This window comes from Osmerus eperlanus, chromosome 1 (assembly GCF_963692335.1).
Source record: "Osmerus eperlanus chromosome 1, fOsmEpe2.1, whole genome shotgun sequence".
NCBI lineage: Eukaryota > Metazoa > Chordata > Actinopteri > Osmeriformes > Osmeridae > Osmerus > Osmerus eperlanus.
In genome coordinates this window covers 6,820,705-6,838,788 of record NC_085018.1, presented here as the reverse complement: position 1 = coordinate 6,838,788, position 18,084 = coordinate 6,820,705, and the positions used below count along the sequence as shown (strand labels likewise).

General features: G+C 43.6%; 2 protein-coding genes across 2 annotated transcripts in view; one reads left to right on the top strand and one right to left on the bottom strand.

Annotated features, from left to right (window-relative positions):
- Positions 1-18,084, bottom strand: part of LOC134017173 (protein phosphatase 1 regulatory subunit 15B) — a 598,478-nt gene that overhangs the window by 227,093 nt on the left and 353,301 nt on the right. The gene's annotated exons all lie outside the window — the stretch shown is intronic.
- The window catches only part of nfasca (neurofascin homolog (chicken) a), an 87,322-nt gene that overhangs the window by 59,842 nt on the left and 9,396 nt on the right, over positions 1-18,084 (top strand). The window contains exons 17-33 of the mRNA XM_062456269.1: positions 1,365-1,489; positions 1,991-2,032; positions 2,495-2,596; positions 2,902-3,099; positions 3,289-3,359; positions 3,626-3,848; positions 4,682-4,797; positions 5,083-5,293; positions 5,788-5,910; positions 6,069-6,242; positions 7,248-7,274; positions 10,326-10,466; positions 11,446-11,583; positions 12,241-12,363; positions 15,729-15,878; positions 16,952-17,083; positions 17,409-17,478. Of these exons, the coding sequence (XP_062312253.1) occupies positions 1,365-1,489; positions 1,991-2,032; positions 2,495-2,596; positions 2,902-3,099; positions 3,289-3,359; positions 3,626-3,848; positions 4,682-4,797; positions 5,083-5,293; positions 5,788-5,910; positions 6,069-6,242; positions 7,248-7,274; positions 10,326-10,466; positions 11,446-11,583; positions 12,241-12,363; positions 15,729-15,878; positions 16,952-17,083; positions 17,409-17,478 (2,166 nt within the window). The remainder of the gene's footprint in view (positions 1-1,364; positions 1,490-1,990; positions 2,033-2,494; positions 2,597-2,901; positions 3,100-3,288; positions 3,360-3,625; positions 3,849-4,681; positions 4,798-5,082; positions 5,294-5,787; positions 5,911-6,068; positions 6,243-7,247; positions 7,275-10,325; positions 10,467-11,445; positions 11,584-12,240; positions 12,364-15,728; positions 15,879-16,951; positions 17,084-17,408; positions 17,479-18,084) is intronic.

Here is an 18,084-nt window from a genome sequence, read left to right as displayed (position 1 = left end):
TTGTTCACCGACTGACTGTGCAATGCTTGATAGATAAATATATCTGACATACCCTTCACCTGTACCAATTGCTTATGTCATGTTGATCAGTATGTGTAATGGTTTTCTATTGAATAGTGTTACCCCATCATTGTAATCAAAACCATATTTTATCCATATTTTACATGATAAAATACTGAAGAGTACTATGTTATAGCCTATTGAAAGCATGGTTAAGCATTTTGACTATCTTGTTTGTGGACAGTGACACAAATAATTATTTTGATGGCATTTACGTGTTAATTGGCATACATATCTATCTTTGAGAGATGAACTAAGGATTTTGAGCAAGTTATGGGGATACTTGCCTAATGCGGTATGGTGTTGTTTGCATGAATGGACTGAGTGGTTAAATTCAGAAGAGTTTTCTTATCGCATGCCTGCTCGCAAGATCCACAATCGCTTACTGTGGTGCAGCTCAGCTCAATGCACTTTTATTTATATCTAAGGGCCAGCTCCATGGCTGAAGACATATTCATTGTGCCAGCTCCATGGCTGAAAATCTGGCAAGTTTACTAACAGCAAGACAATCTAAAGTGGATACTTTATAGATCGGTGAATAAAGTTATGTTTACATAACGCATACTACACAAGTTTGCTCTAACATCAGCAAGATAGCATACAGCCTTCTGCATGCTGGAACGACATGTTCACCTCAGATAAACTATGTTCACCTATAATAAACAACGTATTCACCTTAATCTAGAATATATACTCAATTTAAGGCAAATTTGCCAAAGGCATATTTACCGACCTGTGATATAAAATAGAAAATGTGAAACTAAAGCCATCCTAGTGTGGAATAGCCAACATCATTCTCTTCCAGTCTATATCCTTCTTAATCTCATCATTCAATCAGTATCCTCCTTATTTTTGCATTAAGTGCAGTCATGCAATACATATGTAACCTTTTAGGAATAGGTTTTATTTATTTCAGAAATGCAAAACGCTCATCCAAGCAACGTCAAAAGCAACGTCTCAGCACCACACAGCCTTGGGTGCTGAGATGGACACCTGCAAAATCCAAACTTTGCACAGTGCCTGGTTCTCGAGCTAATTGTTTGACAAAAATCCTACTATAAAACTTGGACATACACACACACAAACACACAGATTCCTGGAATTATAGTATATATTTGAAGTGGCCTTGTAAAAAAGGTTACATTTTCTTATTTTATTTTAAAGAAAGAAATATCCAGTAAAGGTACACTTTGATCTTGGAACATCAATCTAATCAACAACAGTAATTCAGAAATAAATCAAGTCACTATCTCTCCCCCCCCCCCTCTCTCTCTCTCTCTCTTTCTGTCTCTCTGTCCTTGCAGGGTAAAGAGGGAAGAAGAATATCTGTCCATCCTAGATGTCCATAACAGGGATGAGGGGACATACACCTGCTCTGTTAAAACAGACTTAGACCAGGACTCTTCCTCAGCTCGCCTTATTGTGTTAGGTAGACACACACACGCATGCACACACACACACACACGCACATACACACCTAACAGAATGGATGACAACCCCCCTCCTGTCACCTGGAGTAGTCAAAGTAACGTTAATACTAGCCGGTAAATAACTGCACTTCTGGGTGCCTTCAAATGTCAAATCTGCATGTCCTATAAGCTCTGTACTAATAACTGTTTTCTGATTCTGCCTTCTACTCCTCGTCTGTGTACTTGGCACACACTTGAGATGAAACAGATACAACATTTTAATATATGTATATACTTGTGACTGTATATGTGTGCTTATATATACATATATGAACACATGCTGTCAACAACAGTATATGTACTGTATATTTCCACCTCTGTCTGGAGTGGTGTTGAAAGCATGATGTTAGCTGTGTTCATTAGTTCAGATGTGGCTTCCTCTGCTAGTGCTAAAACGACTAAATCTACATAGACTGACCTCTAATGTCTACCCCTCCTCCCGCCTCTCCTCGGCCTCACAGAGGATGAGTCGCTGTCTCCCACATATAGTGCCTTGCCTGCAGGTAACATCCATGGCCTCTCCTAGACACACACATACACTCGATCTGTGTCTGTCTGCATACACATCATTCTTCATCTCTTTGTCTCTGAGCCTTTGATATCTGCCTCTGTCTATCACTTTTTCCCTCTCTTTTCTTTCTCTCTCTTTCTCTGTCTCTCTATGTCTCACTGTCTCCTTATCTGTCTCTGTCTATCTCTCCCTCTTTCTCTTTCTCATCTTTTTGCTCTCCTTAGTTTATTCTTTTTCTCTTTTTCACACTCTAATTTTATCACACAAACTTATGTGCCAAAGATATTAATGTATGTAGTGGTTTGTAAGTGGAGTGTGTGTGAGTCATGTGTTTGGAGTGTGTGTGTCTGTGATTGTGTGTGTGTTCTTGTGTGTGTTTGTGAGAGAGAGTGTTCTCGTGTGTGTGTGTTTGTGTGTTTGTGTGTGGCGTCTCTAACAGCCCGTCCTCCCCCAGGTCGTCCTGACCCCCCCAAGGACCTAGAGCTGTCTGACCTGGCTGCAAGCAGTGTGCGCCTCACCTGGATACCTGGGGAGGACAACAACAGCCCCATCACAGGCGAGTGTCTGCACACACACACACCTGCACACATACACACACACTGACATGGGAACACAACACCCTGCCCAATGTCGTACAAACACTGGGCATCCCACATCCATACCTCCATACCATCTCCATTCCACGGCCATACCACCTCCATACCACCATACCACCATACCTCCATACCACCATACCTCCATACCTCCATACCACCTCCATACCACTACACCGCCATACATCCATGCCACCATACCACCTCCATACCACCATACCTATATACCTCCATACCACACATCTCACCGTGTTCCTCCCCTCAACAGAGTACTTGGTTCAGTTCGAGGAGGACCGCTGGGAACCCGGGCGGTGGCAGAACTTGTCCGTCTATGAGGGCAAACTAAACTCTGTCACCCTACAGCTGTCTCCCTACCTCAACTACCAATTCAGAGTCTTGGCCATCAACGCTGTGGGCCCCAGCACGCCCAGCCTGCCCTCGTTCCGCTACTTGACCAGCGGAGCCCGTTAGTACACAGTGGGGAGAGGGCGGGGGGATTTAGTCAGATGAAACCATGTGTTGTAGTGTATTTACAATAGAGTGTTTAGCAGGAGCAGTGCATGTATTACAGTGGAATAGGACAACTGTGTGTGGCAGTCTTTTGGAGAGAACTTGATCTAGAGTGTGTGTGTGTGCGTGTGTGTGTATGTTACAGCCCCTGATGTCATACCGGCAGGTCTAAGAGGTTGGGGCACCATGAAAAATAATATGGAGATCAGCTGGGAGGTGAGACAGGGCTCAAAATGAGTCCAGTATCTATTTATTATTCAAATACTCTTTAGTATTTGCTCTGCTCTACTCCACTCTGCTCTGCTCTGCTCTACTGTACTCTGGTTTATTTTACTCCACTCTACTCTACACTTCTTTATTCTGTACTCTACTGTACTATACTATACTATACTCTGCTGTATTTAGCTCTACTCTCCTCTACTGTGCCTCCATACTGTACTGTGAACCTAAGTTTTCCTCATGCCCCCCGCCCCTGCCCTCAGCCCCTTCTGGACACGGAGCGCAACGGCCCCAACCTGCGCTACTTGGTATGGTGGAGGCGGAAGGATATGGGTGAGGAGTGGAGCAATGTGACCACAGTGGAGCCGAAGCACCTGGTGTCTGACACGCAGACCTACGTTCCCTATGAGATCAAACTGCAGGCCGTCAACGACCTCGGACCAGGTCTCCAGTCCAACATCATCATAGGATACTCTGGGGAGGACAGTGAGTACACACACATTAACACTTATACAGATACACATACACTTATACAAATACACCCACACACATACATACTTAAAAAAATACACACGTGACAGATGCTGGTATTTTAGTCCACATATAGGTCATGGTAATTTTTACTGATCATGTATATTCAAATAATGTTAAATAAAATAAAATGTATTTATTTATTTATATAGCGCATTTCATACCAGGAGGCAACACAATGAGCTTCACAGAGGGAAAAAAGTGGGGGTGGGATACAAACACTTATGTTTGACACAAATTTTCCAGAGGGAAGCAAAAAATGAGTTCACCCATTTTGGAAAATAAAGGAGAACTGTAGAAATTATTCCCTGACCTCTCTGAAACGAGACGATCGAGCACTCTCCTGGGGAATGGAAGTGCCAACATATTACAAAGCACACACATAGCATGAATACTATATCATAAGAAACATAACACTACAAAAAATAAATTAAATAAATACAAAATGTTAGCATGAATGGTAGGCGAATATATGTGCATTAAGAATATATACATTACAAAACACACTAAGGGGTGACAACAGCAGAAGAAAACGTTTTTACAATAGAATACAAAAATTAAAATTACTTTTGTCTCACGCAAGCTAGCTGCTGTCCCAAGGGTATGGCAGGTTGCTACATACTTTGCAGGCAACATTTTACAGTTAGCCTTGTCTTGTTTTTTTTTTTTTTTTACAAATGTCTCATTTGGTTTGCAAATGGAGCTCTGTCTCCACCTCTCCCTGTGAGCAGAGTGAGCACAGCCTCTCTCTCTTTGTCACCCTGTAACCTCTCTCCCCTTCCACCCAGAGCCCACGATGGCCCCTACAGACCTGCGTTTGTCGAACGTGGACAGCACCAAGGTGACCCTGCACTGGATACCCGTCGACCCCAGCACCATACTGGGGGAGTTCAAGGAGTACCGGGTGAGAAGACCACCCTTGACCCACACCACTCCAACACACCTAACACACACCATCCCTAACACACATGCTTCCCTGCTCCCCTCCTCCTCCTCCCCTGCTTCCCTCCTCCTTCCCTGCTCCACTCCTCTTCCTCCTCCTCCCGTCTCTTCCTCCTAACCCTCTCCCTTCCTCCTCCCCTCCTCCTCCTTCTCCCTTCCTCCCCTGCTCCGATCCTCCTCCCCTCCCTCCTCCACTGCTCCCTTCCTTCTTTCCTCTTTTCCTGCTCCCCTGTGCCCTTCCTCCCAGGTGTACTTCTGGCGTGAGGCCAGCCTGCTGCCAGGTCTGCGGGTGAGTCAGGAGCGGAGCGTTCGAGGGTTCTACACTATGGCGGCTCAGCCCTCAGGCATCCTGAGCGACCTGATGCCCTACTCCCTCTACAGCATGTTCATGGTGGTGGCCAACCGAGGCCACGAGGGTCCGGTCAGCAACACCGTCCAGTTCCGCACCAAGGAGGGAGGTGAGGCATTCAGAGGCCACCACAACGGGAGCTGATGGTTGTTGTTGGGGGTTAGGGTTAGGGTCATGCTCATAGCTCACTTCCTGATGCTGTTTCACTTTGTTTTCTTCCCCTCAAACAATGTCTGTCTGTCTCTCTCTGTCTGTCTCATGTTGTCTGAATATCTTTCTGCCTGTATATCTGTCTAATTTTGTCTGTCTCCCTGTCTGGCTGCCTGTCTGGCTGCCTGTTTCTATGTCTGGCTGTCTCTCTGTGTCTCCCTGTATGTCTCTCTTTCTCCCTGTCTCCCTGTCTGTCTCTGTCTGTCTGTCTGTCTCTCTCTCTCTCTCTCTCTCTCTCTCTCTCTCTCTCTCTCTCTCTCTCTCTCTCTCTCTCTCTCTCTCTCTCTCTCTCTCTCTCTCTCTCTCTCTCTGTGTGTGTCTGTGTCTCTGTGTGTCTGTGTCTCCCCCTCTATATCTGCCTCTCTCTCTCCCTTGGTCCTCTCTCCTCCTTAGTCCCAGAGGCTCCCAGGTTCTTCAAGATCATCCAGAGGAGCTCCGACACCATCCGGCTGAACTGGGACCAGCCTCTGGAGCCCAACGGCATTCTGATTGGCTACAGACTCAAGTACCATACAGGTGAGCTCTGATTGGCTGCAAACTGAAATACCAGACAGGTATCCACTTCTGATTAGTTACACACTGGCCATACCTGATACACAGATAGGATCCCTTGGAAACACCAAGCAGCAGTTGTAAGTTGTCCCTTACAAAGCCGTGTGTGTGTGTGTGTGTAGTGAACGGATCGAAGGCTGGCCGCATGCACTTTGAGAGTTTTCTCCCCAATGTGACATCGTTCACTCTGCACCTGCCTGACCGCGGCACACGCTACAAGTTCTTCCTGGCGGCAGTGACCCAGGAGGGGGCCGGAGAGGTCTACGCTGAGGAGTCGCCACACTTCTCCAACGAAGGTGAGCCTCACACACACACATACTCACGCCCCCATATATACATACATGCACACATACACATGCACATTCCCATACAGGCAAACATACACATTGTGCAAAGTACACACATTAAAACCCACTTCTGACACCACACAGAAGCAAATAAACACTTAATAATCAGCACACACATTAAGGAGATATACTTAGGTCAACACACTGTGTCAGTCTGTTGCGTTGAACCAAATGGATATGGTGAATTTCTTTATCATGGTTACCGAGCAGTTAGCACTGCCCAGTCTGTACCCACCAATTGTTGTGTAACAACAAGAATACATGGTTTTCCCTGGAACATTCTTGAGTTTCTTGTACTATCAAGCCACACACACACAAAATGCGTGTGTAGACAGAAGCCCTGTCTATGAGAGATCCTGATCTGGATGGAGTCTCTGTTAACGACTGGAACCAAACATGTCAGTTGCATTCAGCCCAGTCCTAGTTCCTGTTTGTGAATACAGAGTTAGGTATTTTCAAGTCTTATGTTTTTTTAGGGGGGAACTTTTTCTGGGAACTAGGTTAACTGTATTTCGTTACCACCAGTTGACATTGTAGCTCTTAGTAAACTAGCGTTTGGTGTCCAGATTGCTCCTCCCAATGGTCCTGCTCTACATGTCCAGCAGACACTGCAGGCTTTGTGGAGGGGAGGCTGAATGCTGCATGCTGTCATCAGCCAAGAGTGGACACATACACACATTCTACTCACACACACTTAAATGTGCACATACACTCTCAGGCTCAATTCCACTCTTAGCATGCCCATGCTTGGAAACACAATACCCCCCCCCCCCCCCCCACACACACACACACACACACACACACACACACACCTGGCCCTGGTGTTCTTTTGTCTCAATGTTCTCTGCGACTCGCTCTTCCTCTCTCTGTGTCTCTCTCAGCCTCTGGCCCTTTTTCCTCTCTCTCACCACTGTGGCCTTCTCTGTCTGCCTGTCTCTCCTTCACTCCTGACAGACACCAGTTCCCTTCTTGACTACACAGGTAGATGTACCTGCACATCCTGCTTGTGTCCCTGTCTGTCCACCCTACCCTCCGCAGCTTTCTGTGTCGCCCCAGGCTGGTCAAATGACCTCATTATGTGAAAATGTTGCAGCATAGTTCTCTACCCTTTACCTCACAGGGGTACAGTCTTAGTCCCCATTAGTCGTACAAGGAATCACCCATGGAAGTACAACTGTGGGGGGGAAACCAGGCCAGTAAATGTCTGTTTTTTGTTTTATACAGAATGTTACAACAGCAATAGCATATTTGTGACAGGTGCTGGTATTTTGGTCCGCATTTAAGTCATGGTCATTTCTTGTAGTCCTTTTATCTTTTAGATAATTAAAGTGGAGATTCTAAGCTTTCAAATGATTGATCATACATTGAAATCTGAAAATATTTGAGGATGATATGCTTGTTTGAATGGTGACACCAATTAAATCAACTAGTGCAGAACTTTTTTGTAAGATGAACTTCTCTTCCTACAGGGAGGTCTTGTGTGGGAACAATAGCTGGTTAACTCCAGCTCCACATAGCTAACAACTGTTTGGCTAAGGAAGGCACACAAACGCACACAGTTCCTAAACAGAACAGATAGATAGATATTAATCTTACCCGAGTAGAAAACTGAACATTTCATGCAGACAACAGTATTGTGAATCGTGCACATTGTTTCATTTCCATCCTGCATGTTCACGATAAACAATACTATTTGATTTCAATTGTAAATTGTCTTACCAGCAGCTATTCATAATTTGTTTCATGTAATTTGCATCCACCACTACGGTAGCAACCATATAGTGAACAAACACCACACATCTAGGTTTATGGGTGGAGGCTTGACCGAAACTCAGTGACAGTAGCCAACAAAACCAAAGATGCTAATCAAACTGAACTCCCATCACACCCCCAAAACCAAAACCTGCAAGACTAAAACAATAAGCCTACTTTGCTGACAAATTATGCGTATTGAGCTCATAAAAAATATGTGTTTATTATATTGAGTGACTTCTTCAATACATAAACTTTCGTAATATGAAACAAAAAGGATAGTGGTTAAAAATGGAAGATTACCGACATGCAGACCTTTTTTCCAGCACATGTCACAATTGTGTGACTATGATTTAACATTCAGTGTAGATACATATATAGTTTAATGTTGAATTAAATTAGATTGTAGAGAGCTTTGGAGTGTAACCAGCCTTGACTCTGTAGTCACAAGAATGAACTTCTGTCGTCCTCTCCTCATCCGCCTGCCTGTCTGTCCATCTCTGGGTGTCTGTGTTGCTGTGTGCTTTCCGGGATTGAACACAGGAAGCCCAGGATCGTGTCAGAACACCTCCAGTTTACTTCCATTGTAAATTAGTTTTTTTGAGGATAGCTCTAGCAGCGGTCCCCCCTTGTGGGGGAAAATATATTACAGCCTATACTTCTAGCTCCAACTGTAGCCCCCCACCAATCCCTGATGGCGTGCCTTTAACCCTCGTGTTCTCTTCGGGTCATTCTGACCCATCAGTCATTGTTACCCACCGTCGTATTGCGACACCTTTACCGCATACAAAAACAAAGTAAAGCATTTTCTTTTAACCGTCGGGCTGTCTCAGACCCTCCACATTGCGAAGGTTAAAAGAAAATTATTTTTATTTGTTTTTGTATTGGGTAAAATTGGGTAAACACAACAATGGTTCGTTATGAACCTTTGGGTCATGTGACCCGAAGGCAGCACAAGGGTTAAGCAATCCAACCCCCTCCCCCCCACCCCACCCACCCGCCCACACACACACATACTCACCCCCTCCGCCGTGAAGCCTGGTCTTGTGCCCTGAGTTGTCCAGAAGGAGGGAATGTTGTCCTAATGATGTGGAATGCCCTGATGAGCGGGGAGGGGTGCTCTCAGTTGTGCGTGTGTGTGAGACAGAGAGAGGGTATGAAGGGAGATGGCAAAATGCTTGTATTAGGCTGTTTAATTGTGATATTTATTTTGTTAATTTGCCTGTTAGTTTCTGAAAAAAAAGTTAAGAAAGTCCTGTTCTCCCATTGGTTGAGTTCTACACCTGGTTAGTCCACCTGCCTTCACCTGCTCGCTCGCTTGACTACTCAATCACCCAGCATGCCTGCGCTTTTGACTGTTGAATTCTACCGCCATCCATTTTCTTCTCTCTCACAAGGCTGAGAAGCATAGCAAGCCCCTTCCTTCTCAAGGGATGGAGGAGGCAGTGTGTGTGTGTGTGTGTGTGTGTGTGGGGGGGGTGGTACTCAGGTAAGATAGCAATGAGAACCCTGCTAGAACCCTGAACACTACTCTCTTTTTCAAAAAGCAATGCTTAATGCTAACGGACAGCTTTTTTGATTGATGGGTCTGTGTTTATATAGATGCCCTCAAGCCTAAATAGTGTGTGTGTGTGTGTGTGTGTGGGAGGGGCAGGGGGGGCTGCATGAGGAAGGATTTAGTTCATAAGGACAAAAGCACAACCTTTGTGGGATTTGGGATGCCTTCCATGAAGATGACTGTCAACATGAAGGTAAAGACAGTTGCAGCTGGTGTCCAGCAGGTCTGCAGAGGACTCGTAAGGTCCCTCAACATTTCATTCTCACAGTACAGAGGATATCTCAGAACTGGCATGACATCATACATTTCTAGCAATGTTTTGTTTGAATGCTGGAGTAATGACAGTGTGTGGCCACATGGCGCCACTGTTGGCCCACTCTCTGAGGTGGAACCTACTCTGTCTTGAGAGTTATTTGAGAATGACTCATTCTGAACTAAATGCTTTATACCAGAGGATGTGTTCATAGTAGTTTTAACTTACATGAAATTGATTTTTTGCTGCCTTGATTTTGACCTATGGTTGAAATCTGCAAACTCTTTGCAAACCAATCAGCAATGCAGTTTCTGGTAAATTCCAGAACACCTCTGCTCATTGGTCGATTGAAATTGGTACTTCTCTCTCTTTGGTCTTGATTGGTCAGTGTCAGTGTGTGGTTGACTTGTTCTATTCTACTTTTTGCCTTTAACCCTCTGCTCTCTCCTCCCTCCATTATTCCATGTAGTGGAGCCTACTGATGCCTACGTGTCTCCGACTGCCTCTCCCTCTCCTCCTCCTCCTGCTGCCTCCACCATCCCTCCCTCTCCTCCTCCTTTTCCTGCTGTCTCAGCCATCGCGCCCACAACTCTTACTAGCTCCGTGTTGGGTACATAGCATGCTGTTGTCCTGTCTAATCCACATTAACTCACTCTACTTTGAATATATTACTTCACATCAGTTTGTGCATTTTAAGCAAATATGTTTTTAGAGTTTTTAATTAGCACATAAAACAGAGAAACTCAATTTATAAACCATTAAAACATTAATCTGCCTCTTGCTGCATTATCCAGGAGAAGCAGGACTGTGGCTGTGTTTCAATACAAACATTAGCCCTTTTTAAAGTCTCCTCTCTCTGTAGAGATGGGAGAGGACACCACCTGTATTGGAATGCAGCCATTTCTATCGTTCCTCCGGACCCATTTTTGAAGTTCTCTAAATTGTGGAGAGTGGATCCCTAGCTCACTATCTCAAACAGGTTTGGGATCCATTCTTCTGCCATTGACTCAAGGCAGGAAGTGGATTGAAAGTCAACTTGAAACTTGAAAAAAAGAGTAATGCATAGCCACATTTTAATTCAAGATATGAATTTTGATTGACTTCTGGATTGTGAATGGACCCCAAACCTAACCTTAGGGTGCTCCCTTAGAGTCAGTGCAAATCAAAAAATGTGTGTGTGGGGGTGTGCATGCGTGTCTGTGTGTCTGTGTGTGTGTGTCTGTGTGTCTCTGTGTGTGTGTGCTCACGACTGTTGGCCCACTCTCTGAGGTGGAATATACTCTGTCTTCAGAGTGATTTGAGAATGATTTATTCTGGCCAAAATGCTGTGTAACAAAGGATGTGTTCAAAGTAGTTTCATGAACTTAACTTGATTTTTGCCTATGATTGAAATCTGCAAATATTTTGTAAACCAATCATTAATGCTGTCTCTGAGAAATTCCAGACCGCCTATGCTCATTGGTCAATTGACGTTACTATTTCTCTCTCTTTGGTCTCGATTGGTCAGTGTCAGTGTGTGGTTGACCTGTTTTATTCTACTTTTTTGTCTTTAACCCTCTGCTCTCTCCTCCCTCCCTCCCTCCCTGCAGTGGAGCCTACGGATGCCTATGTGTCTCCAACTGCCTCTCCCTCTCCTCCTCCTCCTGCCTCCACCATCCCTCCCTCTCCTCCTCCTCTTCCTGCTGTCTCTGCCATCGCGCCCACAACTCTTACTAGCTCCGTGTTGGGTACATATCCTGCTGTTGTCCTGTCCAATCCACTTTAACTCACTCTACTTTGATTGTATTACTTCACATCAGTTAGTGAATTTTAAGCAAATACGTTTTTAGAGTTTAGATTTTGCTCATTAAAAAAGAGAAACCGTTTAGACATTCATCGGCCTCTTGCTGCATTTTCCAGGAGAAGCAGGACTGTGGCTGTGTTTCAATACAAACATCAGCCGTTTCAAGTGTCTCCTCTCTTTATAGAGATGGGAGGGGACACCACCTGTATTGGAATGCAGCCATTTGTCTCATTCCTGTGGCCAAGATGCAAGAAGCCCCATTTTTGAAGTTATCTAAACTGTGAAGAGTGGGTCCCTAGCTCACTATCTCAAGCAGGTTTGGGATCCATTCTACTGCCATTGACTCAAGGCAGGTCGTGAATTGAAACTCAACTTTTTAAAAAAGAGTGAAAATAAATAGCCACATTTTTAGTCGGGATGTGAATTTCAATTGACTTCTGCCTTGTGAATGGAGCCCAAACCTAACCTTAGGGTGCCCCCTTAGAGTCAGTGTATATCTACAAATGTGTGTGTGTGTGTGTGTGTGCATGCGTGTGCGTGTGTGCATGCGTGATTGGGTATGCATGGATATGTGTGTGTGTGCGTGTGTGTGTGTGTGTAGTGGCCCCAGGAAGGGGGATCTGGAATCTGACGGTGGAGCCTAACAGTAACTACGCTAACGTCAGCTGGAGACACGACTTCCCCGCCGACAGCAGCGAGTTTGTGCTAGAGTTCATACTGGAGAGTAAGAACCAGACCCAGTTTGAGCATCGTTGTTGTTTTTATGCTGGACAGTCAGAACCCGAACCCAGAGTTGGTCCTAATCACCCCAGGCTGGATGATTAGAACCAGACCCAGACATGTTTTAGGGTTGGGGAAAGACACATGTCATTTAAACTTGACAGCTAAAGTTTTAGTTTTTGTAAGCTTGTTTCATTGATGTCATTCCGTAACTTAAAAAGTATTAAATATTACCAAACGAAATGTAATGCAATGAAACAAACAAAATCAAGTTTTTTCTTTCTATGTACATTATATGATACGTTTGGCGGTAAAGCCAACAGCCTAAAACCCTCCTAAGAAAAATTATCTCTAAGAGCTAACTGGATTTTCTGAAGGGAACATTCTAACCCTAACCTGCAGCTGACAATTACAGCCACTGGAATGAAAATAATTTAAAATGACACATTGCTTTTGAAAATTACTCTTTCATACAATGCAGAACATTCTCATTGCTATTTTATAAAGCTCTTACCAGCAAGGAGGTCATTTTTGACAAACTCTCCCACTTTGGCTCCACCTCTGTAAGAACCAGGGTTGTGTTACATACAGTATACCATCTTGATTACGATCAAACTGGCTTTCCCTGGACGCAAAAGTGGGCAGTATATTCACTGTCATTTCAGTTGAATAATTAATGTTCTTTCATCTGCGTTCCAGTTTCAATTACACTTTGGTGGCAAGATTCGGTTTCTATAAAATCCCCTTACTGACAGGTTTTGTTTAAATGAAATGAAACTATCTACCTCTTTACTCCCCTACGCCTTGGTTCTCATAAATAGTTCCTTTCAGTAAATCTTTTGTGAGGCTTAACAAGAAATAAAAAAAGCTGTAAGAATAACAAAGGTGAAGCCACAGAGAAAAAGGGAGAAATAGAGAGTTTGTGAAAGGAGAGATACATGAGAATGAGAGACATGAGAATGAGAGGGAGACCCCATCTGGAAAGGGTATTCTCCTTTGTCAGGGAGATATTTCATTATGAAAAACATTCCCCCAGATGTGGAAGTCCTTTCTTTTCCAACAAGAACTGGAAACCAAGGGCAGGGTTGTTAGGCCAGCATCTATTGTTCAAATAATCACTCAGAATCACAGAGAAAGAGAATGTCTCTACACTACCTGCTTTAGGTTTCAAGTACAAAGATAGCAGGATTTATTTGTTTGTGTGTGTCTCGTCAGTCCTGTCTCATTGAAGGGGTTGATGTTGAGACACACAAACACATCTGGCACTTTTCAAAACATATTTTCTCCCAAGAAAGCTACCATATGTCTATCTCTCCTAATATTATTGCTCTCTCTCTCTCTCTGTCTCTCTCTCTCTCTCTCTTTAAAATAAACCTGTGTATATTATATCACCATATAACAACTTTTCATGCTATGCACCTACTGTATCTGTTTGTCTGGCTGGCCCCCTTTGGCTTTTTGATTGGCTGTTGGATTGCTCAACCCCACAAACCGCTTCCCACTTGGGTCAATGTTTGCTTGCCCTGCTATCCATGTTCCCTGTGTTCATCACGTAGCTCAGACCCGGGGGGGGGGGGGTTATGGTTTGGTTTCTACCAAGTTTTAAATTGTTAATGTGAGTGTGGGTGAGTGTAAACCCCCACTGGTTGTGCGTGTGGGGGGGGCCCTGACTGACCAATAACGTCTGGTTCCTCTGGTCAGAACTTACTCATTGTATATGTTACACACTTTACACATGTTATGTATGGATGAGAGGCATGATCTACACGTGATCTACCGCTCCTAATGCAGTGCATTCTACTGGTAGGCTTCACTCTTCTTGTTACACTGTCATTCATAAGGACTGTGCAGTAGGCTCATACACATACAGTCATCTGAGACCATTAAGAGTGAGGCAGGCTTCAGCCATGTGCTGTAGCATAGAGCTCAGCGGTGAAGACAACTTTAAAGGTCCCTGCATGTTTCACACATGTAGTGAATGTGTGTTGTAATTACAAGGCAATAAGGACCCTCTTTTTTAGACTTGGATTTTATGATAGATTTTCCATGACAGACTAAAGACAGTATGACAAAACAAAGACTTGGCTATTGCACAAATGAGACAAGCCATTGGAAAGAGGTAGGGGGGGGGGGGGGTTGCATGCACAAGATCATACATCAACACAGGCTATGCTCCAACACATATGTTTACTTATTTTATCGTTTTAATAAATATTTATAAATAGTAAAGTGTAACCACAGAGACTAAATAACATGTTAATTGTTCTTGACCACCACGTGCGTAGAGGAACCAGTGCTATCCAGTGTGAGGCTGAAGCAGCAAATACTCAGTGCACGGCACAGTGCAGTTAATAGAAAACATATGTTCTTGAAGAAAGGTGCTCCTAGCAGCAGCCTTGTGATGTCTCTTGTTGCTCTCAAGGATAGTGGATCCGTCTCCCTATTTAGACACTCACAAATCTTTTTTTCATTACTTTTTATATAAACCCCAGCTTGAATGTAGTGATGCTTTGGGAAGCAGAGTATGGTCAGCATTCTTTGCTTGTCTTGGTGTTGAAACTGTGTTGGATGCTGACAAACAAGCAGTGCCAGATGGCCTGGATCAGCCTTCTTCTTGGTTCAAAGATCGTTCGCCGGCATGGTGCATGATGTCACCAGTTTTGCGTTACCCCTTTCCTGCAGCCATTCCGAGTCATGCCCTAAGCAGTGTCATGACCAACATGTCTTTTCTATCGAAAGACATTGTGCTTCAAAACAACGCTGTGTTTTTGTCCCAATAGAAAGATGATTGTGGGGTTTCTGGGTAATTGGATGTAGTGGAAGAAAGATCACTCTGCTACCCAACATAATCACACATAATGATCCATTTAAATTCTAACTTTTAGAGAGAATGTAACCCTACAGAGGCCAATTGTCTTCGGAGTTTTGTAAAACTTTGATGTCCACCATATTACTGTTGCATATTAACACTGCTTTCCCTGGACACAAAATGGCCACTTTTTTAGATGAGTTTCTCTGGAGAATTATGCCCTGGGAGAAAATAGTGTACAAAAATATATTGTAACCGGGGAATATTAGCTGAAGGCATGTACCTTAAAGTTCTGTACTGCTTTCATTATCTATAAACGTTTTTTCCAAGAAAATATTACACACTTTCATTAGCTAACTTTTGCCTTTGAAAAGACCCTCTAAAGTTTGGGTAGAGACAGTCGTACAGCTGTACTGTAGTCTCAATCACCCCAGAAGCCCCGTCATCTCATGGAAACAAAACACAACACTCAGCTGAGCATGATCGTGTCATGACCTCCTGTTAGCCCCGTTTCTGCCACTCCCCCGGAGTGTGACGGACGCCTCTCTTGTGTCTCCAAGGCAACGAGACAGTGAAAAGCATACGTGTGAAACAGCAGTCCCACGTTAAGCTGGCAGGGTTGATAGAAGGGGCCAAGTACCGTCTGCGAGTGTACTCCCACGCGCACCACAGCATCAGCAGCAAACACATCACCTTCGAGACCAGCGCAGGTGAGACCACTCCTGGCCAGGTGAGAATAGATCGTCCCTGGTTGCACTAGGGCGCCACCATGGCTAACACAGGGCCATCTCACCTGCAAGGTGGCCTCACTGCAAACTAGAAGGTTTCTCTTCTAGCTGTTTATTCGTCCAATGACTGACTAGCACAAAGTCAATGCAACAGCAACGGTAGTTGTACCTTTTACAACCTAACAATTTATATAAAGCTTCCCCCCCCAACCTTAAAAGAGAAATGGAAAAGTACTTTAATAGTTTGCGATTGCCATTTGGCTTGAGGTGTAAATGTTTTCTGATTCTGAAAATGTCAGTTGTAACTTCTTGATTATCTCCAGATCTACAGACACAGTTTGAAGCTGGTAACGATGGATTTGAATTTAAGAGTTACTTACTTTAGTCAATGTAGTGCAATGTGTGTAAATAGTATAAAATATAGGGTTTGGTCATAAATTGGTCGTAAATATACTCTATATGTTTATGAATGTTGACATGAATGTTAAAATTCAGCCTTAATTAGATGTTTATATGGATCTCGTACTTTTGCTTGTACCTGAACTGATAGCCGACAGTAGTTTTCTAGTTAAATGTGTTGCATGTAGACAACTGTTTTCTCTTAGAATGACCCATACAACTGTAGTACCCTATGCTTCTGGACCCTGGTGAAAATGTTCCATTGTTCACCCAGGTGTTTTATCCTTTATCCTTGTTATATTTGTTATATTATAAAGAAATATGTAATATTACCTTTTGTTCAGGATTAATGCGCCAGAATTGTTATAACAAACCCAACTCTCTCACATCAGGCACTGATGGTAATGAAGAGGGAATGTTCATTGTGGATTAACAAAGAGGAATACCAATCTGGGAATTGTTGCCTTCTGTTTAAGGAACATTATTGCAGTGTGATTACTGTGACGTTGAACATTGTTGGATGTGGACAGATTGTCTGATTGTTAGCGATGACTCATCTGGGTCTGAAAACACAGTCTCATTACATTGTCTCTCTCTTTCCCTTCCTGTTTGTGTCCTATCCTTCTCTCTACCGTGTGTGTGTGTATATCCTACAGCCTACAGTAAGGACCAGGTGGACATAGCTACCCAGGGCTGGTTCATAGGCCTGATGTGTGCCATCGCCCTCATCATCCTCATCCTCCTCATTGTGTGCTTCATTAAGAGGAGTCGTGGGGGCAAATATCCAGGTATGAGTCAAATATCCAGGTATCAGAATCAGAATGGGATTTATTCGCCATGAAAGTTTGCACAGACAAGGAATTTGCTTTGGCAGGAAGGTGCATACAATAAACATATACCTAAAATTTAAATATGTGGACTATCTATACTAAGGGTACATAAGTTGAATCTATGAGTTGAATACCCAGGTAGGACTTAAGGACATAAGTTTACTTTTAAGTCAGATGCATTTTGAGACCTGACTCTTATTTACTTGCATTTATTTGTTTGATTTACATGTTATTTACTTGTGTTTGCTTGTCTTATTCACGTGTGATCCACCTCACACCTTAGTGCGAGACAAGAAGGACCTGGCTCTGGACCAGGTGGATCAAAAGGAACACGACGGCTCATTTGACTACCAGTAAGTTTACTCACCTGCACAGTAACACCTCAAACACAGCCAGAATGTTGAGCAAAGACCTGTTGTACTTTTGGGGGAACGACTCTTTAAATACTAATTTGTTTGTGGGACTTGAGGCTCTGAGCTGACCCAGTCAGGTTCAGAATGTGTATTATCTTCTGATATTAGAAAGGTGACGTTTGGAAGCTGTCAGTGCGGTATTGATGAAACAGTTAAGTCACATCCAGAACTGCATCAAAGTGGATCTAACAAGGTTTTCTAATGTTGATCATTTATTGTGGACTGATTATATAAACTTGCAGGGGAGGTCAGAAGTTGTGTGTATTACTGTGTATTAGTATGAATATTTGGTGAGTGATTTGTCTTCCGCTCCTTTCAGGTCCCACTGAACTCTGTGGCCTCATTCTCATCTCTGTCCTCCTAAAGTGATTCACTCTTAAACCTCCTGACTGTGGAAATACTAACATGTAGCATAGTCAAATAATCTCATCATTGATCCTGCTTCATTTTAACCCTGTCATGGTGGTTACATTGGCAGGTACTATGTAATTATGATTTTAGAACACATTTGATATTCTGTCTCAGTATACAGATTTTACTGATTTT